This window comes from Scatophagus argus, chromosome 24 (assembly GCF_020382885.2).
Source record: "Scatophagus argus isolate fScaArg1 chromosome 24, fScaArg1.pri, whole genome shotgun sequence".
Taxonomy (NCBI): Eukaryota; Metazoa; Chordata; class Actinopteri; family Scatophagidae; genus Scatophagus; species Scatophagus argus.
The window spans coordinates 4779416-4805419 of NC_058516.1; the positions used below are offsets into that span (position 1 = coordinate 4779416).

Here is a 26004-nt window from a genome sequence, read left to right on the forward strand (position 1 = left end):
AAGGGTCCAGTAAATATTAAAGAGGGCCACCAGAAATCCTAGATACACTCCTGCTAATGGCCAACGGCAGTCCTAAAACCCAGGACTGAAGAAATATTTGGTTTTTCCTCAGTTATTCCCCTTCCAAGTTTACAGCATGTTTTAAATAACCCACTTTCAAAACATACACAGGCTTGGTTTGACTTTTCCTTCTTCTTGTCTGCTTCTCATCAACAGCTTCCAGCTGGTGGTGGTGGTGGTGGGGGGGTCCACAGCGCAGAGCAGGCGCGGTGAACGAGCGCCGGGCGGGAGCGCGCGCATAGGAAGGAAGCGAAGGAAGGAGCTGAGGCAGATCAGTCGCCAGCGGAGCCCAAGACAGCGGATGAACGGATCCGAGCGTGTGTGTCGCCCTTGTCCATTTTTACAGCAGCTTGAAAGCAGCGTCCGGCAGCCCGAAACCTGCCCGAAAATGATGCTCAAACTCGTCCTTCTCCTCGGGGTGCTCGTCTGCGGCAGCAAAGGTAAGGATGTGCGCGTGAGTGCGTGAAAGCCTCGAGCTTGGTGACTTTGTGGACAAGTTGAGTGTATTTTGCCATCGTGATCCGCAGCAGGCAGGGAGAGCTGAGGCAGAGAGAGATAGAGGGGGAGAGGTGTGTGTGTGGGGGGGTTGTTTAAGTGGACGTTATTTTGTAGTTGAGGCACGTCTTGCGGGGGCCAGAATGCTTCTTACTGAAAAGGGGGATTATGATGGGGTCCCTTTTTTAGGGTTGGTGGGCTGCTGAGATCCACACTCTGTACTCCTTCATCATATATCGTGTTTAGTTTATTTCATGTTCAGAAGCAGCCTTGGTGGTGCTGCCTTGTTGTGGTGTGCGGATCTCATTTGGTTTAATCGTCAGTGATGAACTTAAAACTGGCACCATGCATGGAGACATTTGGATCTGGACCACCGCCTGTCTTGTTTCCTCTCACTCTCCAGTCCGCTCCGTCTTGCTGCACAGTGTGGAAACATACAGTAGATTGGAGATTGCACGGTGAAACATCTTCCCTCAGTGTCTGCATCTTGTGCGCAGCCCGTGCGTGATAATGTCGATCCCGTGATGCGGTCACACAGTCCGAAATTCTGCGGAAAGTTTGGGGATGTGAGCCGCATTTGTGACAGCGGAGTGACACTTCGCCGCAGTTGCGTGGCGCAACTGATCTGGAGGAGGAGGAGGGGGTTTGTCTCAGTGCGCGCGCTCGTGTGCGGGGATGGAGGGGGTGCACGCGCGGAAGAACTAACATGTTACTTGAGTGACCTCTGCTAAGAAAAAGGCACCGATTGAAAACGTTGTACACGGTCGCCTTTGGCCTTTTTTCGTGCGTGTTTCTTAACTGAGTCCTGGCCAATGAGGCGCGTCGCCGAGTCGCCGCGGGCTGAGCCCCGCGTGCACTGCGAAAAATCCCCCAACTCCTGTAGCTTCACATTTACTGCTAAAACATTTCTTAAAGCCAGACAAATTTGCTTTGCAGAGTGCAATTTACTGCATTTAAGGCGGGCTTCTGTACTCAAACAATAAATAAAAAATCTTGCAACAAGTTCACTTGCTTCTCGGATCAGGCGTGTTTTCTCTTCCCGTGGGCGAGATTTTTCCGCCTGTTAAAAATAAGAGAAGGTGTCGAAGCCCAAAACCCCCTAAATGAAAGAGTTGTTAGATGGGCTTTTTTCTCCGTGCAGTTTGGCCACACTGGGTTCCTGGCGCACAACGGCAGGTGGGGGTAGAGCGCTGCAAAGTGGTGCCAAGAGTGAAGCCATAAGACACTGGTCTTTAAAGCGTGTTGCAACGCAGTCATTCACACACGCTTTGCGCATGTCCTTCAGGGTAGGGGGTCTCAGTGTTAGAGGGGGTCCATGAGGAGATGTCAAAGGATCCCCAAGTAAAAATGGAGAACGACAGAATATATATATATATATATATATATTTCTACTACATTTCAGTATGCTGTACATAACCCCAGTTTGAGGAGGTGAAAAATGTCTATGAATTTTAATAAGACGTCCCTCTGAAACTACTGAAGTAACATTCCAACACTTTGCATATGATACAGACCATAACCAGCAGCAGCAGCAGATAAGTTAATGTGTTTGTTTTGGTGGTTTGTGGCATGAAAACAGTAGCAGCTCCACAAAATAAAGACTTAAAGCACATAAGAGAAAGAGCCCTTGGGCCAACTCGACATTTTAAAAGAACTGACAGTTCATATACCCGCCATTTCAATAAACACACTGATGGAAGCTGCTGCTATGACAGAGAGGCAAATGAGGAACTTTTTCTTTGGAAAACAAAGAGGCCTGGGCTGTGGTGTTCGCAAGCCCTAACTGGAATATTCATTGCTTTGTTTCTTTCCCTTTGTTGCAGTAGTATTACATCACCCGACCAAGCAATTTCCATTCTTATCATGCTTTTCATGATAGCAGAGTCCACACAAATTGACCTCTTAGAAAATGCAAAGAACATGCTGTAATGTGAATAATAAGTCGAGTCCTGAAATAGAAGGTCTCATACTCATAGTCACATATAGTAGGATGTTGACTTCTTAGTGTCTCCTGTCAGTATGAGGCCTTGCAGCAGACGCTAAGCCATCAGTGAGAGGACGAGAACCTGAAACCCTGTTTAACCACTTCATGACAACTGTAGATGTACTGCCTTGGTTGAAGCCCCCCCCCCCCCCCCCCCGGCTCCTGAAGGAAAACATTTGCTTTTGAAGTCCCAGCTCACCATCTTTCCTGTGCTTGAGTATGCATCCTTGAAGGTTTATGTATTTGGCTTTTAAAGATGCTTAGTACAATGAATTATATGCTTGCTTGGGCTCACCCGGGACTCGCCGATGTGATGTTAAGTGGCGTAATTAAGATATTTCACTGTGTCTCTTGGGGGGGGGTGTCAGTGGCTTAGGGTTTAAAAGATTTATGCCCCTTTGCTTAAGTGTCTCTCGTTGCACCCTGAGCCGCAGGCTTAAGCTTGTGTTTGAGGTTTGCTTACATCCTGCACTTCTGGTTTATGTACACGTTCACATGAGCGGTTGTAAATGCAGGGGCACGCACACCCACACATGCACACTGTACTCAGCTTCAAACTATAGGAGTGAATCACCAGATAAATATTCATGAGGTTAGTGCAGTTTTTTTTTTTTTAGAGAAAATTGCCATTACTAGTCTCTCTCTCTCTCTCTCTCTTTTTTTTCCCCCAAAATTTGTACCCCAAAAGTTTCCGCTTTCCTGTATCTCATGCCGTGCTGATAACTTGATACCAGAACAATACTGCATACAAGTCAACACCATTCAGCATCGGTCACAGACTCCTGTTAAAGACATGCAAAGCTGTTCACGGAAGCAATGGCCTGCGTCTTGGTCCTGCGAGGTGAAATTGATTGCATTATTTGATTAATAGACTGGGATGGCGAGCACACGTATAGAGAGCCAGTGTATATATGAAAATGGAATCGCACCCTTGAGGCAGCCGCGCATGAGAAATCAATTTAAGGAACGACTGGAGTCAGCAGGCCTCTGAATTGTACAAAGGGCAATCTCAGTGTTATGGATATGCTATTTATTTGCCTGCAAAGCTTTTGATTTCTCACATGTGCCCTTTAGCGCACCATCCGCCAACTTCAGGCCTTGGCATTGAATTTGTACACTGTGTATAAGGCAGGAGGAGAGTGTTATTTTCTAAACACCTGGATACATGCGAAATAGCACTGCCAAGCATCTGTGCTGCAGGGAATGAAATGGCAAGATGAAAAGGAAATGAGAAGTTGTTTTGACATGTAACATTGCCATGTCTATTTCCAAATCCTAAGACTGTGCTATTAAATTATTAAAAAGTAATATCAGAGACTCAAAGTGTGACTCAAAGTTTTCCCAAATGCCTTGTTTCAGCAGTTCTGGGAAATGCATGTGTATGTATATAGTCATGTGTGGATTACTGAACCAGCCAACCAGGCAGCTGTTCAGGGACCCTTGGGGTCAGGTGGCCACTGGACCAAAGCCTCTATTTGAAGTAACAGCTGAAAGTCCAACAACTACAAAGAGACACGAAATGAGCGCAACAAGACGAGTACAGAGGCACAGAATAACCACGGATACAAAAAATGACTACAGAGATGGCAAACAAATACAGACAGACGCAAAATGACCTTTAAGCCACAAAGAGAGACGGAACGACTCCAGTGGCTCCGCCCACTGTCTCATAATCTATCCATGTGCATAAGTACTTCAGTGGGAAGTTTGGAGGTCAGCTATAGTGCAGGGCCTTGACAGACGCGAATGGCGCTGCTCAAGGGTAGCTTGGAAGCGTCTGTGTAGGAGCTGCCCATTCATCAGCTCACGGCTCAGTTCACAGAATTAGTATCAGGGCTTCAGAGAACAGTTGGACAAATATGTTCAGACCTATATGTAGACGTACTGTCTGGAAATGACACATTTTGGGCTTGTAGGTAACTTAGGTAATAGCAGAGGTGCTGAGACCAGAGATGACATTCCAACAGCAAGCTCAAGTAGGTGCAATTTGGCTCTCGGTTTTGAAAAATCTTTGGTTATTTGCGATGCTCAGAGTGAAAACAGCAACATGTTCAATAATGGCTTCTGCCAGCCTCACTCTGTTTTCACTCAAATTAGCCATTATTATCATGGAAGTGACTAATGTTATCCTCAGGGAGTCTCTCCCAACCAGACGCCAAGGAAATGTAGATACACTGAGCAGCCGGGGTTGAGTTGCAGGAAGAGTTTGGCTGTGCTCATTATATTCTTTATTCTGAGTCCCAGAAAGGAAAAATTGGGAAGGATAGAGTGAGCACTGAGAAGATTTATACAGAGGCAGGAAAGGAGGAAGAGATTATGTTTAAAAATTCATTCAATTCAAGTGAATCTGATTGCATCTGGTTAAATTGCATTGCCAGAGATTGAATCAAACTCTGTGGAGTTACACTCTGCCAAAATTAATAAAATGTAATTGAATCCTGTCAAGATGGAATCAAATTAGGCCAGAGTGATGTGATTGGAGGAGGCAGCTGCTGCATGCTGCCGTGTGCTCCTGTGGGTTTGTCTACTGTTTTACATCAGTTTGGTGCTAGCCAAGCAGGAGACCCTTTGGCTCCTGCCAGTGCGTGTCCTGCCAGTCTAAATGCCAGTCTAACTAGCGGGCTAATAGGCAGAGCCAGGATGCCAGGGTGACAACAGAATCGGTGGGCGCACTGGCTGACTGACAGATGGACGGAGGAAAGTGGTTGCATGGTCTTTTGTCCCCTGTCGCCTGGATTTTTTTTTGTTTCTGTAGCTTCTGCATGTTAAGTGCACGCACACACACACACACACACAGTCACAAACTTCACATTCAGCTCCTCCAAAGCACATCCTCCCCCCGGGGGGACGCTGCACTGTTGGTAAGGGGCTTTCCTTTGGGTTTTGGCCACTGGAAGGCATGATTAAATGAAGAACAGAGGGATCAGAGAAATGACAGAAGAGCATCAGAATCACTCCAGTTTAGGCTCTGCATTCTGAGTGACCCACTTAGGCCGCATTAATAGCTACACTGAAGCCTTGGGGTTTGCCTCACGGTGCTGTAAACTGTATACAAGAGATGAATTGCAGTAGATGTTTTCTATACATAAAATTAAAAATGTCCCAAATGATTGAAATTTCTGGGGGTTTTTTTAAATTAAGTTTTCAGGAACAGAAGCTTTAAAAGTTGTCAGTGATGCATGCTGAGGGTGGATTCAAAGGTGTTACCAGATGTGATAAATGATGTGTGTGAACTTGTGTGAGGCAGGATATTTAGATTTTTCCATTGTACCGTTAGAGTTTGATTCGTCATTGTGAACGCAGACATCACAGCATTCATTTTGAAAACAGAGACAACCATGAAAGATGTTGTAGGGGAAAAAAGCTCAAATATTCATTGATTTTGTGTTGTTCAGAATTAATTGAATTAGTTTGAATTAGTTGATTCTATTATTTTAACTGTAGCAAGAACTCTAGGAGCTCTTTGAAATTACAGTTCACTTTCTGTATTTTCCTGATTAAACATTCTCATTTGTTTACTTATTTAAATGTGTTCACTTTTCGGTGACAGCAGCAGTTTCAGCTCACGCAGTAAAACTTGCAAAAGACAAGCAGCATACAAATCTCTCATATTATTATGTCTGTTGCAGATGTAATAATATGAAAACTCACTACTTCACTGCTTTCTCTTCTTCTTTGCAGAACATGCTAGTTTGAATTGAAGTAACACGAAGTTTACACAAACATTCAAACTTCTCAGCTGTCAGTCGGTGCACCTTGCACAGGTGCACCTTGGAGTCGTCATCAGCAGATTATATCTGAGACACCGCAGTTTGTGTGTCACGCTTTTCTGGTATTCACACAGTTCTTTGTGTGTTTAACAGAACTTGTCAGCCTCGCAGTGTGGTGGATCTTTTCCTACTGTGTTAGAGAGCTTTAAGTCTTTGAAAACAGTAAACAGTAACATATATGCAGTTTGTACCAAATGGGCCAAAGCTTGAGTGAAAGAGAGACAAGAACTTCGCTGAAATCGGGCGAATAAACGGCGACGGGCAGCGAACTGGTGCAGGCTGTGGTGCTGTAAGAGGCTGCACAGCAGATGCACACACAGAAATAATGAAGCCTCTTTATGAGTCATCAGTAAAAGGACTATTTTGTGGAAGCGGACTGATGCACTGCAGCAGGTAGAGAGCTCAGTGGAATAGTGGAGGAGGGTGCCAACACACTTGACAGATGAAATTTGGACTCAGAAGGCAGCGAGATGGACACAGACGGATGACAGGAAAGGGTGGCTGGATGACAGACGAACAGACATGTGAATGTGCTAACGCTGAGGCACAGACAGAACCTTAATGAAGAGGAGCCATCTATTGACAGCTGAAAAACAATATTTTTCAACTTCCTCCTGCTGGATGTGGGCCTTGCGTCAACGAGGCATTAGTTAGTGCGACTCCGCAGAGGCTGCCGGGTGTCTATATATGGTCCATCACCGTGATTGAGAATGGGATTAATGCTAATTGTTGGCATGCTGGCTGGCAGACACTAATGAGAGAGTGTTGCGAGCTTTTGGACACACTCATCAGTGTGTGCATGAGATATATGCTGGGAAAAACAATGTTCTGTGAAGAAAAAGCCTTGGATTCCTGGAAACTTTGCAGAGCACTGAACATACGGAAATATGTCTGTAGCAGAGTTTCAAAAGTGGTCTCATTTTTTGTTCAGATATTTTTTATTGTGGATCAAAATGTATTTTTCTTAGATTAGCTTATTACCAGTATGTGCACTTGTATGAAAATGATTAAATGCTACCCAACCCCTAGCTGTTTTCGATTTTCAAACCTTTATGCTTATCCATTTTGTTTTTAATGTGATGTAAAGAATTTCTGGATTATTCCTGATAGTGGGAGGGGGATGCGCTCAGACTACATCTTATACCCTCAGGCAACCAGGTCAAACTTTTGTTTAAAGCTTAAATAAAAACTTAATAGAGATCAATAAATAAAAGCAGCAAATGAAGTGATAGAGCAACATGAAACTGAAAAGTCCACTGTAGTAGTTAGGTGAACATTTTCCACCAGCCTCTCTGTTGGCTGGTATCAGCTGCTGTCTCCTCTGGCCCGAGTTTCCCGTTGGGCTTACAGTATTAAATTATCCTGTGCTGTATTGTGTTGTACTCTATCTATCATATTTCCTTGTATCCATTCATCCATCCATCCATTCAGTGAGAGGGCCCTTCACTTGTCATTCCTGCTGGTTAATTAAGCCAAATTGTGATTGATGGACTCTCAAGTGAATAGCGTGTGGTCCCATTGCTGACCCGCTCAAGGAGATCAACCCAGCTGCCAATCACAGCTCACAATGGTCTCCAAACAGGGGCAAAGAAAAACTGTCTTTCTGCCATACTCCTGGTTAAAATCCCCCTCTCAGTGGTGCTTCCCGGCATCAAGATGACTTCAGGTAGGCCAGTGTCCTTGCGGGATTGGTTCTGCTTGGAAATGATGATCTTGAAAAGGGATCAGTCATCTCAGATTTCTTGCCTGGTGGCCAATATCCTTGTTTATGGGAGGCAGTACTTGATGAGAAATAGATGAGAGAGAAAGACGGAGGGGGAAGAGGAGGAGGAGGAGGAGGAGGGACACTTGAGATGTGCTCGCAGTGCAGCAGAATAGCTCGCAGTGAGGCCAAACAGTCTCTGCTCTCCTGATTGCCTCCTCATGCCAGACAATCTTCAAACAGAATCTCTTAATGCAATGTGGTCCAGCTTATTTTTGTTTCTATTTCTTCTTGTTTGATTCCTCTCTTCCACTTTCTTTTCATACGTCCCCACGGCAGTAGCTGTGGTCAAAGGTATTACGTTTTCTGGTTGTCCATCTGGATGCTAGTCCCATTCTTGTGAAATCAATATCTTGGCCTGGAGGGAATTTCTCCAAATTTGGTACAAGCACCCTGTAATTCATAGATGAATTGTTTAGATTTTGAAGGTCACAGATTGCTGTGACCACTCAAAACATGTTTTTAGCCAAAACCCAAGAGTTCATACTGTAATTGTGACAGTTTTATACAGATGTCTAATAGGATAGATTAATGAAGTGATGAAAGGGGTTGCACCATGTGATGAGCTCTCTGTCAGTGCTCTGTGCTCCTCTGTAAATATGTCATTAAGTGAAGACAGCTTGACCGCAGACACACATGCATGTAAACTGCAAGTTGACTGCCCTCTCTTCCCTCTCATTTCTTCTTCTTTTTTGTGTGCTTGAGCTGTTTTGTGGTCCTCCCACACTTGTCTCATCACCAGCATCTGTAGGGGGAAGATATCCTGTTCTGCCCTACGTGGGAAGCTTTTCAAGCAGCACCCATGCTTAATGTTATTTGCTCAGGAAGCTAATGATGTGTGTTGTTTTGCTGCTCAACATAGTTATTAACACCTATGGATTTTATGATACTTCTGCTCAACAGCGGTCAGGATTTCTTTCAACTATGGCTGTTCCAGGGTTGTTCTGTCAAGTGTGTTATTATCTCTCAAAGTCATAATGATCGTTTTGCAAGCACTCAAAACGTGCACCGGGCAAATTGTAGGCGTCTTTTTAATTACTTTCTGTATCTGCATAACTTCCCATCATTCCTGCTCCCAAAGTGGGCACTCTGGGATTGCTGTCTTCCCACCCATCATCCGTAGAGCTCCCAAGGACGTATGCCTCCCTGGGAATACACAAAGGATTTCTCTGTAATTAAAGAACCTGGCTTATCTTTGCTTAAATCGGATGTTTACTGACGTTGTGCCACTCCAGGTGATTTAAGTTTTCTCACGTGTCAGTCCCAGTTCTCCTTCGCCTTTGAAATCAGTGGATCCCACGTGAGACACTCAGCTGAGGATATTTTCAGACAGACTTCACCGTCCTGCCTACTAGACTTTGTTTTGTTTTGCCTGTGAGGCTTCAGAAACCATGATCATATTGTCCTTCATCCTTCGTTCTACTGCTTCATACTATTTCCTGCATCAGCCTCAGTATAAGATATTCTTCAAACCCACATTTTTCACTAATTGGACCTCATTCATGTCATTTGTGCGTATTTAAAGGTAGAGCAAGAGATGAAGAAGCGATGTCGCAAGAAGTCAGCGAGGGAGATTTGTGGGAAGAGTGCCATCGTTCGCCCTCCTTTCATGTGAATGTAGATGCTTCAGGGGTTGAGTCTTAAGAGAGCCTTGTGATCTCCTGCATTTGTGTTTTCCTTTGTAGCCAGCAGGTTCTTGCTGATAGAGCCTGATTGTAATGAGCAGCAGAGCAACCAAAACACCAGCAAAACAAAGTGTGCCACGTCAAAGTGATCTTCTTACAATTACAGATTCTTCGGCATACTTAGTTTACGTTTATCTAATTCACAATTTAGAGGATATATTTTGAAGTTATGTATTTGCCCACTGTTAGAGAACCTTCACAGTATGCTGCTCAGCAAACTCTGTCTTGTTTGCTCGAAATACTTGTTATTGTCGTTGCAACAGAACCAGATTAGATTTCTTAGAGCATGCTATGTTGTAGGAACAGAGTGTATTCCAGTGAGCTAAAGCCTGCTCTGTATTGCTCCAAGAACCTAGATTACTTTTATTTCACGCTGCCTTTCATCCATCCTGTAGAGTCTGGAGTAGGCGACCAAAGAAATGATAGATCGTCTCGGCACTTGAGGCGAAAGCCACAGCCGCGGACATGGAGAAACATTGCAGTGCAGCTCCTCAGTCAATAAGCAACAAGAAGCTTTGCTGGAAGCTGCGAAGGGGATGCAGTACCGGCTGAGGCAGCACTCTCCCCAAGGAGGCGGCCTGAGCCACAAATTAATAGAGCGCTCCCACATGATCGGGCAGTTTCATTTGGAACCGTCACGCTACATAAAGCCCCACAGAAATGAGGAGTTCACTGAGGTCCCCCTCCACTTCCCCAAGAGTCCCCAAATAACCTGTGTGATTGTAAGACTCTCCCCGCTGCTCCCCCACCTTTGCACCTACCTCCTTGAAACTCCTGGGCCACGCTTGCTCATCCTGGTTCAATTACCACAACTCATTGTCCTCCTGTTCTACCCTCTTAAAGCGTCACGCATACCCTGTTGCCCCTTCGGTTTGCAAACTCTTCAAAACACGAACATCCCGAAAATATTTCTACGATATGAGAGGTGATGAAAAGTCCCACGAAAGAAATCCAGAGAAAGTTAAATGATAATGGTTGAAAACTAAAGACATGAGAAAATATTCTAATTTCATCTGGCTGCCCTGATTTATTGGCCTGCAAATTTTCAGCTCATCTGAACATTTCTGCAAAACTCATTTCACAACGGCGTGAAATTCTTAGTGACAATTGTGGAGAGCTGAGTGCCCCTGAGGCCTGCTTTACTCTTATCATTATTTTTGCCATGCTTTAGATTAGACACAGCAACCAAACTCTCTCACAACAGCACGCCTCAGAGCGAGGATTAACACAATGACTAATCACTCAACTCGGTGGACACAAAACATACAGTACTGATTCACATTTTGTCACAAAGTCTACTTAATAACACTGGCAGAGAAGATTTGCTTTTGGCATTACATCGTATACAACGATATATTTGGAGAGAATAACCCAATCATCTTTTTGTCTCAGTTTAACAATTTGCACAATGATGGTTTTAGGAAATGTTTAAAATAGAGTATTTAAGCATTTTTTAAAAGCCTGGCATGTTTTAGGATCTTCAGCAGGCATTTCAAAATATCATAAAGTGTTGTAAGTATCATTATGCAACAAGGTTCAAATCAGATCATGTGAATATTTGGTATGTGTGTACACTGAATATTGCTCGCTGCAGTCCTCATTTCTTTATGAAATGTAAATGTCATATTTGTTATTTTTAGCTATGTTAGCAGCGTGGCTGTATGGATTGCAGTGTTGGCTGGGAACAGTTCATTGGTCCATGACTTTGCTCCAGGCTGAAATGGCCATCAGATGGATTATCCTGAAATTTGGTGCAGACATTTGTGGTCCCTGAAGGTTGAAGTCTACTGACTTTGGTGGATTTTCTTCCAGTGCCTCCCGTGAGGTTAACAGTTTTAGTGATTAGTCAAATTTCTGCACAACAATTAGACAGATTGACACGGATTTTGGTATGGATGAATTATAGATTCTTTGGTGATGCTGATGGGTTTTCCTCTGGCATCGCGAGCAGGTGAACTGTTACATTCGTCCAGTTTTTAACCCTTTTAACCCCCTTCATGGGTTTCGCTGAGAGCAACATTCTGTTTTGCGGGAATGCCCTGATCACATTCACCCACTTACACACATTCACACCTGGAAGCTGCAGAGCACAGCCACAGTCTGATCTGCGGGCCTGTGAGCAGCTCCTCTGGAGTGGCTGAGGTTAAGAGCCTTGCTCAGGGACACCTCAGTGGTGGTTATGCAGGAGACCTCTGGTCAAAAGCTCTCTTCTCTGACCTTAAGCCAACCGTTGCTTTGTTTTTAGATCAAATATCTGCGAAATGTGCAACGCGTTCCCACGAGCTGATGATGTATGATGGGTATGTGTCAAGTGTGGCTTGAAAAATCTCATTGTCTACATCTGGCCAATCATGTGAGCGTTAGACCTCCAAAACAAAATAGTCCCTGGATTGTTGAAAGTTATATATTTAATTTGTTTTTATGTGGTACATCCACAGAGAAAAACATATTTGAGGTCATATTTTAAGTCGCTTGAGGTGACGGTCTTTTTTTCCTCAAGACTCAACTTGATTAAAATCATAATATTGGCTTTTAGAAAACACACAAACATAAGTGACATAAAAAGAAAAGGGGAATTTTTGTGTTACCACTTTGAAGTTTGTGCTGTGTTGTTTGCTGGAGATACAGTACAGTGTAACATTTTTCACCACACCGCAGGGTTGCCCTATTGATCTATTGTCTCAGAGTGTAGCAAACAATTTTGCTTCTCGCTTTCTCTTTCACTTTGTTCCTCCTCCTTCCACGGACGAGTAACTGTTAGCTTTATGAATACTGATCACCGCTCTCTGCTCCTTCTCCGCTCCTTGCACCTGAGGTGTTGTCGAGAGAAAAGAAAAAAAGAATCGTCCTTTCAAAACTGCAGTTTTAAAGTAAAACAGGAGTACGGACAGGGATGAGTTTGCATTTTTATGGCGTTTAGTAATGGACGATCGACACAGCTTTTATTTCATGTCACCCACAGACAGATAAAAGGTCGAGATATCTGCTATGTGAAGGCCATTACTTTGTTCTTTAACACACAATGCAGGTTAACTGTTATCCAGCCGCGTACCAGGGATGTATTCCCCTAAACTCTGGTCCCTGGACTTTGACGGCTCCCATCGTCCTTTTTTTACTGTAGGTGGGTGTGAGGCACTTCCTGCTTTTAGCACAGTGCTTACATAACCGCTCACTTGTATAAGCTGAGAAAACAGGAAACAGAAAAAGTCACTATCCTCAGGTGCACCGCACTCAAACAAATCCATCTGTTATGTGCAGAGGTAGTGGTGTTTGCTGTGATGAATCACAAGAAGCTTGACGGGCGTGATGCATGAGGCCGGACTTTGGCGGGTGTTGTGTCACTCCAAGGTTGTTTAATGGGGGTCTTTTCCCTGTTATAGATTCAGGCCATGTGACTGTGTGTGTGTGTGCTGGTGTGAAGCTCATAGGTCATCCCACTGTGAAGTCTCACTCTTATGTGTGTAAATAAAATATGGCTCTTGCAAAGAGTCTAAAATGAGTTATAAGAGGGATAGATTGCGGCCGTGTGTGTGTTTGTTTGTGAGCGTATTTATTTCAGGATTTTGCTTACTCTTTCGTTTTCGCTGTTTTAGGTTTTGCCCCCCTTCTAGCTCAAGGCCTCGGAGTGTTGAGTGAAGATGCGGCGCTCGTATCTGCCTGCATCAGCAAAATAATATGCAAAACAACGTACACACAGGCACACAGGCTGAGTCAGACACACACACACACACAAGATTTCCTGGAGTTCCCTGTGTCCCATATTACACACAGCACTCAGCTTGAAATCATGAGATAATTGCAAAAGTTTTAATTTAATGTTCAACCGTGTGACGCGTGTCCCCGCGATGACAAGAAATTCAGATAAGTGGAGGAGAAAGTTCAAGCGCTGAATCAAAATCAGGACCTCCCAGCTAGCTGAAGATTATAGTCCAATCATAATCTCTTGGCGGGATTCCTACTTCAGTAAGTGATCATGAGAAGGCCCGATAGTCCATCAGCAGCACAGAGGGAGGGAGATGCACTCAGTGTGGCCCGTGCTCAACATGCTCAGCCATCTGCGGCCACAACGAAGCTGCAGGGCTCCTGCAGTTTTTTTGGGTGAAGTTTTTCAAAAGCTGTGTGGAATAAAAAAAAAAAAACAAAGAGAGAGAGAATAAACAAGGTCAACAGAGCAACACTTACCGCTGACGGGAATGTCTGAAAACATCTCATCTCTGCAGCCAAACTAAGAATCACTTAGATGGTTTCACAATCCCAGAGTGATCCTGTACGCCGTAAAGCAGTCAGTGTGTGATTTGATATGCCGATTAGCTGACTGCATGTGCGGTGGTGTGTGTATGTGTGAAATGGGTGGTGCAAGGCGCCGCATGGCATCAACCTTCACAAAACTGCTTGTCACCCGAGCAGCGGGAGAAATCAGCTGCTCCCACCTCTGCAGGAGCTGCAAGTCGCTTTAAATTTCACTCTTTCGCCTCCTTTTTGACGTCTATCTTGTAATGCCGTTTCACCTGCTGCTGTTTGTTGAAGAAGCAGTCTGCATGCCATTATACTCAACTTTCACCTCCAGACTCAGATCAAGCTGTGCTTTTCTCCATTCAGCTCTCAAGGAGATTCATCAGATTGAAAGTTTTGCGTACGAGTTTGGGCTACAGGAGGCGAGAAGCGTCGAATGATTCCTGGAAAAGAAATGTTTTCTGCCTTCAGGTAACAGCAATTCATGTGAATCAGTCAAGTGTTTGGGGATAAACACAAACGTATTTGCCCATTTCACACGAGTGAGAGTCACGCAAAGCGGCCCTGCGTCGGTGTGTGAGACGGAGAGAGTGGCCATTGTTTGCTGTGCAGGGCCAGTGATGCTATCACCACTAATCTACTGTGTGGGTTATTGTGCCGGGAGCTGCCAGCAGAGACGGCACCACTCCATATGAACCTCAGTGGGGGCCAGTTAGAGAGCTCAGGGTTTGTGACAGTGTGCATATGTGCATGCTGGGTGTGCTGTTTCAAGTTATGAGGGACGATAATGCTTATATGATGACCTTCCTGTCAGTGTCAGCCAGGCACTGTGTGTGTTTTTGTACACCCAGACTGCAGCTATTTATGGCAGAGCTGCAGCTAAACGTGTATTGTAGATTCATCTGTTTTCCATCATTTGATAATTTGTTTGATTCTTGCTTGTGACAAACCATTGAAAGATAGTGAATACTCATATTCGACAAGCTGGAACTAAATAACTACATTTTTAAAAGGCCTGCATATTACATAATTAATTATTTCATGTTTTCTCCTTAACAGGGCCATGTCATGATACTTTATTTATTTATATGATATAATAACCCATAATACAGAATATTAATTAAGTCCAGCTTGCTGCTCTTCTTTGTTTTAAATAATGATATATTTACTCATGACTTTGGGTTTTGGTCTGCTCATCAGTCAAAACAAGCAATTCCAAGTCATCACCTTGGGAAAATATGAAGAGCAGTCTTCACTATTTTCTGACATTAAATAGCTGCAGAACTAAACATGAACGTCTAAGTCTAATTATTTATGGGCATGCCTGCCACCCACGTGGTAGCAGCATTTAGTCCACGGAAGGAAGTTCAGTCATGTAAGGAAGATTCAAACAATTACTGAGGCTGGTGATGAAAATCAGTGGCGAGCGTGAGAGTGTAGCCGTGTGAAATGCATTAATGAGTTCTCAGCTCATCACTGAAATCACTTTGGAGTTGGTGCATCATCTCAACATCATTCATTCCCATTGTTCAAATTCCTCGTGGAGGTCATTATCGGCGTCTTTGCATTTCTACTCCCTCATCAGACAGATTAAAGTGTGGAGCCGTTATTTGAAATTAAATCTATATAAAATACACATAAAATCAATTACTATGTATGTAACATCATATGAATTTGTAAGCAGCCTAATTTGCAGTATCTTTATGTGAGAGTGAGAGTGTGTGTGTGTCCTCCAGGCCCTCATATTGATTGTACAGTATTTTAGTGTATATTAAAGCCATGTGCTTGATGGCTCTATTTAGGACTGTGTGTGTGTGTGTGTGTGTGTGTGTACACATGCCCGTGCGTGTGCATAGACCCATGTGAACAAGTGATTTATGTGCTGTTTTTAATCAGGCGGTGGAAAATGTTATTAGACAGCCTTCTCGCGCTCCCTCCGCCTGCAAATGAGCTGGCCCCCGCTGCACCCTGGGATAGCCTCCTGTAATTAGTTCTGGGAACTCACCTGTTACTGAGCGGAGATTGAGGGAGAGGACACGAGGAGAGGAAGGAGGGGAGGGGTGGGGTAACGAGCAGACGGATAAACAAACAGAGATGAGGGAGACGGGGGGGGAGGAGGAGAGGGAGGGCGCTGCAGGAGGTGAGAGAGGTCGGGGAGTGAGAAACAGGACTAGAGAGGACGAGGGGTGAGTGGATGAGAAAAGACGCTCAGTGAAGAAACTGACCTCAGCGGCAGCACGATGCCTAACAAGCCAGCCTCCCAGACTCTGATTCTGCACCATCGCTCTCTGAGTACAAGAGGACTGCAGGTGTGAAAATTGGCTCTCAGGTGTGAATAAGTCAGAGTGATGTATCCACAGCAGCAAAACTTTCATTACTTCATCTCACTAGTAAGATGTTGCCAGGTAAACAACAGCCATCATTTGGAGAAAAGTATTTTCTAAGCCATTAAAACAAACACAAATACAAACAAACTAAAGAGTAGTGAGTGAATAGGAGACGCAGCTGTCCAAAACTCACCTGACACAGCTTAAGTATTGTTCTTCTATTGTTCCTCATTGTTTGGAGCAGCATTTTCTCTGATGTTAGTCCTGAGTCCTAATCAATACTGCTGGAGGAAAAGCAAGTACTGCTGCCACTTCTGTTACTGGGGAATAATTTCATATTATCATTCATCAACTTCCAGTGCAATATGGAACATCATGTGTCATCACGTTATCTAATTTTGTTGTCCGTATTGATGATTCCAGGAAAATCCCAGGAAAGTAAGTCATTTAAAGGTGCACTAATCAATATTTATGTAACTTTCTGTAATGTGAGCAGTGTTGCCTTTAGTGATAAACCCACTGATAAGTACGTTTCAGGAGTTTTCAGTTCAGTGTTTTGCATATGTTTTATGTGATTGAATACTTTAACATCAAAGCATCTTCGGCTGTAATTTCAACATGATATGACGCATGCTCCTTATGACACGGCCTGAAGCACAAACTGAGCGATCCTCTAAAAGCCAACTCACCTTCCAACAGGAGCATCTGAAAGTATGCAGTTGTTAACATACTGGGTGTCAGACTGTAGCTCCTTCACTCACTCTCACACTTTTCAAAAATAGATTTTCCCATTCTTGCATCATGTGACCTGCCTGCTCTCTGGCACATCACTGAGTCCTGATGAACTGACTGCAGATGCTGGCCTCAGACCCTCCACTGAGCTCTGTCTTGACAGCCAATCGCAGCAGTGGCCTGTCACTCCCAGCCACGCGTACACACACACTCACACACACACACTCCACCACCACCGCACAACAATACAGAAAAACTGAAATTGTCAGCACACACACGCTGCATACATACAATTTAAATTTTCACACAAACATACAGCGTTTCTCCGGCGCTCCTGACAGGCCAGTAAAAACATTATGAAATATTCAGTAAGTCTCTCTGTGGTTTTGGTTCTACCTGTCTCAGCTTTTCTCGTTGCTTTGTGTGCGTGTGTGTTTGTACCATAGAGGAAGAGATACTGCCTGTGTGCATGTTGGCATCAGTTCCGTTCCTCCTTATTCAGCGATATGTGTGTTTCCGAGTGCGGGTATTTGATTGTGTGTCGGTGTTTGGACATGTTTGCACTACCTTTCAATTCTTGCTCTCGCGGCTGCGTGTAATTGGGTCTGGGCCAGCCAAGCCTTTTGTCTGTGTGTTGCCTTGTGCTTACATCAACTATATTGCTCTTCTAAGTAACGTAGCCAAGTAGACAAACTTAGAGCCATGCTTTTTGCCTCTCTATTTTCAGCCGCCAAACATACATTAAATGCATTTTTTTCCTACTGTGAAAAGGCAGTTTTGGATGCCAGTGACCTTTTTCTGAGCTGATAGTCAAGAATTATTATCATTATAGGCTTTTGCTTAGCGTTGCTCATACTGTTGACAGTTCTTTCCTTGTGTATCTGTTAGAGGTCCCCATATGAAGTGTGCGTTTGTAAATAAGTCAGATTTCAGGCATTTTCCCCTGGAGAGCAGCTTTTGTCGCTTGAAGAAAGCAACTGCATAGTTTTTTATTTTATTTTTTTTTCAGTTAATTAATGGAAATCTACTTGACCAATACTGGCTCAGCTGTGTAGGCCTTTTGGCGTCCCACAGGGCTCTATTCTTGGCCTATTTGTGTTGTACTTTACATATCATACATCTACCAAAGTCAAGTAATCCCTCAAAAGTCAACTGACTTCAAGTTTATCTCGATATTATTGCCACTGGAGGTGTCAAATACCTTCCTGTAGAACTGAAGGTTGTTCTTGATTGCAGCTTAACGTTTGGCAGGTTAAAGGTGATGCATCGTTGTGCTTAAAATAAAATAAAATTACACCTCTGTTACCTTCAGCTGCCTTCGGATAAGGTCTTTTGCACAGTGATATCCTCATGATTACTCCTTTGCAGGTCTGTTTCCTCCCACTTGACTTGAAACTTTTTCTCTGCCTCACTCAGACAGTTGCCATTGGGGATGCTGTCTGGCGATTAACAGACCATATCAGCATTGTAGCCTCTCTGCCTCACAGACGAGGCAGCCACTTCTGTGTTTAGAGGTGCAAGTAGAAAAGGAGACTTAAATAACTATGGTAATAGTAAATGTAATCATGTTTTCTGATGCTTATGTTTCAGGTGATGTGCCTGCAACGCTGCAGAAACATTTGTTATTTAACAAAATAGTGTATCAGGAGAGGACTGATACCACTCTTATATCTGTACACGCAGTATGAAGCTGAAGTTGATCATACTGAAGTTATATATTGTTGTTTTTTTATTTGTAAATCACATGATCACATAGCAGTTTCACAAGTTGGTTTTGTGCCAGACTTTGTATTGACTGTGACCAGTAACTTCCTGGAGTCTCTGCTGGTTGCCTGGCAACTGATCCTTGCTATGAATTCATTTTTGCATAAACCTCCTATAATGTTGTTTTTACGCTTTTTTTTTTAACAGATTCTAAACAAACCTGTCAAGCCTGCAGAAAAATAATTTTCATATCCCAGTACTTCTGATCTGCTTTCAGCTTAAAACTTGTCTTTGTAAAACAAAAATAATAACGATTAGTGCTGCCTTAGAACAGTTTGAAAGATAATTTTACACAGGGGCAGCCTGTTTACTATCCCTCCACCATGACAGCATGTCATGGCTGGAAAGAAATGTTTAACGAAGCTTGAACCCTGCGGGGGCCAAAGAGATTTTTTACTCAGTCAGACAGGCATGACTTTTTTGTCACTGTGCATGTTAACGTCTAATCCAATGTAATGTCAATCTAATATCCAGACCAGATTAATAGACAATAATTAGTTTTTGGGCATTTTTGGGCACAAAGCCCTAACAATGCCTGTACACACATGCGTCCACATGTGCACGTGTGTTATATCTGACATGTAAACGCACAGTCCCAGTTCATGTTGTCCCCGTGTCTTTGAAAAGATGAAGAAACATCCCCATGGAGCTGATTGAGAGAGCGTGTACTGTTAAAAAAGCCATCTGTGGCAGCCTCCCAGCTCCTGCTGCGCTTTGAAAGCCTGCTCTCATTCACCGAGACACATCAGCCAGCAAAGGCTGAGGAAAGAAATCCTGTCAAAGGATAAACTTTGCACAGCACTCAGCACCAAATAAATCACAGAGAATGGCTGATTTTTGCAAACACTTTTGTTGACCGCTCTTGTACTTTTCTTTCAGTGTAAATGTACAGAAGGGAAGAATGTCTGTAGTTAAGGTCTAGCAATGCCATTTATTCTCTATTACTCACCGACTTTGACCTTGCAAGTCTTTTTGCAGGCACGGCTAGAGATTGGTGCCCAAGCACTCAGAAAATTAAAGAAAAGTAAAGCTTGTGTCGGTTCAGTAGATACGAGGCTATAACCTGCAGGTGATTAGCTTAGCATAAAACCACCCCAAAACCACACTTTGTCCTTAAGCACATTGGATACAGATTTGAACAGACGCATCATGTTGTGTTGAATTGTGAACTTTAGATGTGCTGGCAGGTGGACTTTCTTACCTTCAGACAGGCAGGTTTGCTTTCCCCCCTGCTCATAATCTTTATGCAAAGTAAAGCTCATCACCTGCTAGTGCTAACTTTTATTTAGCTCACATATATTATAACAGTATTCATTTTCTCATCATATTTTAACAAGGAAGCGAATTAGTCCATTTCCCACAATGTTGAACTATTCCTTTGAAATACACAGAGAATATATCACATTGTTGTAAAACTGAGATCAGTGTCGTGTCTTCCAAACAAAGGCCTAACAATCAAGACAGAGTTCAAGGTGAAAAGTTTGCAGAGTAAATCTGTATCTTTGAAAGGTTTGCGGTACTTATGAAGAACTGACACAATGTGTGGTCTGTTTTAAATGTCGTGAAGTCAACTTAAATCCTCATCATGTCAAAGGCAGGCATTTATTTATTTAGAGTCTAATGTGAGAGATTGTTCATAAACAGCTTAGTTCTCAGCCTGATGGCATTTAGTCACAAGACATGGCAGGAGTTCTAGCATCACGCTGTCGTCATGTAAAAAAAAAAATCATGAAAGCTTTTGTGACGTACGTGTTCTGCTTCAGTTCGGGGATTACGTGGGCCTCCGTAGATGCAGAAAACATTTGGATCCCTTTCAACACCTGGTTCCCATTTTAAGAAAAAACAACAAACAGCATCTTTTTATAAACAGGGCTGATTTTCTTAAGTCCTTAAAAAGTTGCCATTTTTGAATACACCATGCATTATCAATTTTACCTTTTCCTAATGCTCACCTGGAGCATTCTGCTGGGTAACACAGTGCCAGGATGGAGGAGCAACATATCCATGTGATGGGATTACACTGATCTACTATGAAAATGGTAGCTGTTATAATCTCTGCCACTGTTAAAATAGCTCAGTAATCGCATAAGTATAGATGACAAAAATAATTACTGTTGTATAAGAGATTGTAGGGTCATAAAGGGGATATTTGGCAGAACATAAACTATACTTTGGACTTCAAAATGTACAGAGCACAGAATATTGTACAGTCAACATGAGCAGACATATGTCCAGGTACCTGTAGATCCCCCATTCTGGTCTAATATTTGTATCTAATCAATTTATTATTTGTGCAAATCAAATTATTTTGCAGTGCCTGCATTATCAGATAAAGTATTGTGACCCGTAATCTCGTGTCTTGTTTTCATTCCTTTGCATTCAGCATAGCAGATGTATTACCAGCCTGCGTCTGCAGCATATTCACTGCTCATCAATAGTTATGATGCAGTGTCCGAGACCCCCTCCTCAAACGCAGAGTGATGGCCGAACACGGTCCCTCCATCCCGAACACATGTCGAGTAGCGTTCATTAGTCCCACCATTCTGAGAGGTTCATAAATCACAGCCATCTGGAATGCTCCCGTTGCTGCAAAGCGGCTCGCTCGGTGCGCAACCCCCCCACCTCACACCACCCCATCCGCCCACACAACCTCCCCACCCGTGCCGCTGGCAAACAGCCAATCAGATAGCAGATCCCACAGTGGCACGTCATGACTGAGCCAGGCAGGGAGCAACACAACAGACAACCTTTATTAAAACTTTGACTCTGCTGAGGATGGATTGAGTCACACTGGGGTTTTATAGTGTCTCACTATGGAAAAGCTCCTTTAGAGAGAGAAAAGTATCGAAGTCGAGTAGAGCGGCTGATTTTTAAGCAGAGACAATCCAAGACTGATGTCCTTTGCAAAGGTTAATGTGGTTTTACTCCAGAACAGAATCGGGCTTGAACTCCAGTTTGTCAGAAATTACATTATGTCACTGCAATATTTTCTACAACAGTGATTTTAGACTTGTCAGACTTCGCAGTCACATTAATGAATAGGATCACGTGTTTTCAAGTCACACATGGTTCAACACTCACATGGTACGATGTGCATTGGAAATTCAGAAGCTGTGACCTAAAATCTTGATGCAGCTTTACTGACAGACTTCCCCCAAACGGTTACAGTAGCACAGAAAGTGCCTCAGCTGCATCTCTGGAATATGTTGATTTATTCCAGTGAGAGTGGAGATCTGAATGGACAGGCTGTGCAGCTCTGCCACCTTCAGTGGAGCTTTGCTGAACTCGTGCAAGCAGTTGGCCTTAACGTCATCTTGGTAATGACACTTATGGAACACATGCTCATATCTGCACATATTGGAAACGACACTGCAAATTCTGTTTACTGTATTATCTTAATTGTGCTTGAATTAGCATCAACATGCAGCAGTAGTTGTTTGGTATAAATAATTGCTTAGAAATTGGAATAAATTATGTTAATTTTGTTTCAGATGTCACTTTAAGAGCTAGAATTAGAAATGTGTTTCTTCTGATTTATGTGTTTGACAATGAAACATTCATGTGCGCAAATGTGTGTGTGTGTGTGTGTGTGTCACACTCACACTATAACACATGCATATTCAGCTCAACACCTGTAGCTCACACTGAGCATGAAATGGCTTATTTGTTTGCAGAGACTTGGTCCTTGTGCTTGTTATGTGCTTTGCATGTTTTGGGAGGCGAGCTTATCATTGAGCAAACAGAACACAGCTATCTTTCAGTTAGCCCACACACACACACACACACAAAGACAGAAAAAGGCACTGAGTCTGCTTGGTGTCATTTATCCTCGACACATCTTGCTCTGCTGACATTTGTTTGTTCGAGAATTATCTGCTGATCCGCAAAGCAAACAACAAAGAGGAAATTAAACGGGCACAGAATGAGCAAGATTTCAGCGTTAAGATTGCACAAAAGCCGATAAGACAAGCAAAAAAAACCTGATTTGACGTGACATGTTTATATTGTCCCTGCCTGTCTGGATGCTGTTAAAACTGAGCGAAACTTGGAAAAGGAGAGAGATGTAGCAGCAACAAGACATACAGAGACATTTTCAGCCACAAGCAAATCCTCTCCCCGCTGCTGCTCCCATCTCCCTCTCTGGGGAAATCACCAATGGGGGAGAGAGGATAGATGTTTTCTTTTGGCTCAAGTGCTGTGCTACCTCTCCTCTCTCTCTTCCCTCCATCCACCTGTGTCCTGCTCAGCCCTTCCTGCAGCACAATAATAATAATGATAATCTGCCCAGCTGCTTTAATCGCGCATTTCCTTTTTGTTCGTCACTCCTCTTCGTCAGACTTTGCACCATCCTCTCCTCTCTAACAGCATTTCTTTGTATCCTTTCCTGTCTCTTTTGTCTTTTCCATCCCTCCTCCCTGAAGCATCAGCCCTCATCATCCAATCCATCTTCTTCATTATACTAACCCCCACCTCCCCTCAACTCTCATCCTCCCTTCCCTGCGTCCCCACCGCCGCGTCGCCGGCAGAACTCCAGCGGGCCATTTATTGATCGGCTTAATCGGAGGCGTAAGAATGCAATTCCACCTGTCTTCTCCGCTTCATGGCTCCGTGGGCCATTCGATAACGTTTAGATGCTCGGATGCAGATGTGGCCGTGGTTGGTTGTCAGTGACAAACAGGGAGGGAGAGGGGAGGGACGCCACTAATGATGAGCCGCCGCCTTCACGCTCCCTCACTCTTTTTCTTCACCGCCTGTCAACACCAAATCTCTCTTTCTGTTTTTTTTCCTCATCTTTCTCTCCTCAGCCTGCCTTTGTCTTATTTATCCATCTGAGTCAGGCTATCCATCCCTGATCCCTTTTTCCTTTTCCTCTCCACCTTCCTCTTTCTCCTTCTGTGTTACCGACTAATATTTGGCGTCACACCGTGGCTGAGGGGGGGGGGGGTTATATAGAACGGGCACGTTTGCTGTATTGATATTCAAATAAGTCTCCTTCGGGAGATACGGCGGGCCGTTGTCTCTCATCCTTCGTGTGTAAACTTTAATTCCTATTTTTTTTTCCCCTCTCCATTTTGTACACATGAATTAAATCCCACATTGGCTGGAAAGATCTGGTTTTGGAGAAATTTTTCCTCTCCATCAGCAACTTTTGTGCATGTACCCCCTGAGCAAGGCATTTAATCCCCAGATTTGCTCAGTACCCAACAAGAAACACAAGATTAACAATGTTTTGGGCTGCTCACAGGTATGAAAAGATGTTCCATTTCAGCATCTCAGTGTGATGCTGGCACCTGGAAGCTGACCAGCACAGCCGCTATCTGTTGTAACTGTGAGTCAGTGATTGAGCTGCGCAAACAAAAGCAGAAAAACACTGATTTCAAGGTTGCTTTGGGATGAAAAGCCAAATCCAACATAAATTAACTGTGATGTTTGTGATGTTTAAAAGGCTTGTGTTGAGATGAAGTGTTTAAATTTACTTCATCTTGTCTAAACTTTCCCCCAGCCTGCTTTATCCGTCCCTCTGTTACATTTCCGTATGTTTAATTTTGACAACTCCCCGGCAGCAGATGTGCACTTGTTGCTCTCAGCGATGGGTTGCATGTAAAGCCCAAATGGCAGGAATATCAGGAGCAAGTGAGTGGGAGGCTCGCATTCAAAACTGAACTGCATTTTGAAGGTTTTGTTGTTGGAGAGATTTTTTTCAATTCGTTTGCCGCAAGCAAAAATGTAGATTGGAATGAAAATGTGTTGCTGGTGCGCATACCACAGGAATGTGATATTTAGCTGGTGTTAGTCTGCTCTTATAGATCTGTGTGCATCTTTGTGTTGGTGATCTTTACTCCGTTGGGTTTGCATTGACTGTAGTCAAACCTCACTTCATAAATTGTGATACTGTAAGAAGGAAGGAACGCAGCAGGTGGAGGTGAAGATGGTGTTGCTGTAGCTGATGTCTCGCTGGAATACTGAGGGTTTTTTTGTTTTTGATCAGTCATATCAGGGTTTTCTCTACCATTACTGAACTTAGACGCACAAGAACTGAATGACTGTGGTTAGTCATGGTTTTATCTCTGGTTTTTTAATCATCTTTCCCTGCTTTTTATGCACGGAAATGGGACCAGCATGATGTAATTTTTGTAAAACAAACAACAACATCTCTTGGAGGAGGACTCCCAAACCTCCCAGCACACACACCCAAGTCTTCCACAACAATAGAAAAACACTGCATATGTTGATTCTCTTCTCTTTTTCTACTCAAACTACTTGATATCTGATGCCACTGAGATTTCTACAAACAAGGTTAACGTCGTTTTTTATTTCTTCCTTCACCCTGACTGTCCTTGTGACTCTTGTAAATCCCATATGCTTTGTCTTTTTTGTCTTTCTGTTGAATAATTTGACCACATCGCAGGCAATAACTCTGAGGCAGCGACACCAGAGCGGTTGAACATGACATGAGAAACACAATCCACTGAAATAACTCACAACTTACATTATTGCCCTGAAGGTTCTTCGGTATACTTCAGTATAGAGAGCCCACCAAGCCAAGTGATGAAGCCGTGCGCCATGTATTGTAGTTACAGCAGTGAGCGTTTCAGCCCGTAACTTTGATTCGCAGGCAACCCTCTGAGGTGCTGCTGTACCGGGATCAGCGGAAGGGCCGGTCGGCAGGCCGAGTCCTGGCAGCGCAGAAGAAAACAGGTGTGTCAGCTTACAACGGGCCTCACTTTGAGCCTAATTCATGTGAAAGCCTCGGAGAAGGCCCTGTCCGCTCGCATCAAATCACACACCGCCTCTCGTTGTCTCACTGCCGCTGGTGATTAGTCTGGCTCACTGAAATTCACCAGCGCTTAACAACCGGTTGGTTACTGTACTGTTTCACTGGACTGTGCTGGTTAGTGCAGGTCACACACACAGACACACATGTATCAGGGTTTTACAAGTAAAAAAGTAATGCTTATTTTTAGGAGTGATATTAACTGGAGCTCCAATCTGTTGTGACAGAACTGTTCATAATTACATTAAAATCAGTTACAGAACCGCATATTAAATACAGTTAACAGAATGAACAGCCGCGGTGTTGTGCCTGTGTGGGAACAGGCTGTTTAGACGATGTTGATGTGTGACGGGAGTTTTCGCTTAAATAAAATGTTATGTGAATAAAATGTCAAAACATGAACATGAACGTTTCTGC

At 43.6% G+C, this 26004-nt stretch overlaps 1 protein-coding gene across 8 annotated transcripts in view; it reads left to right on the forward strand.

Moving 5' to 3' along the window:
• Window positions 1-230: 230 nt before the first annotated feature.
• LOC124055585 (neural cell adhesion molecule 2-like) overlaps window positions 231-26004 on the forward strand; it is a 240336-nt gene continuing 214562 nt past the window's right edge. For 6 of the 8 annotated variants that reach the window (XM_046382507.1, XM_046382504.1, XM_046382505.1 and 3 more), the window contains exon 1: window positions 232-500. In XM_046382507.1, coding sequence (XP_046238463.1) covers window positions 362-500 — 139 coding nt within the window. In that variant the 5' untranslated portion in view covers window positions 232-361. Of the gene's footprint in view, window positions 501-26004 lie in introns of all 8 variants that reach the window. The other 2 variants (XM_046382510.1, XM_046382509.1) reach the window with 1 other exon arrangement.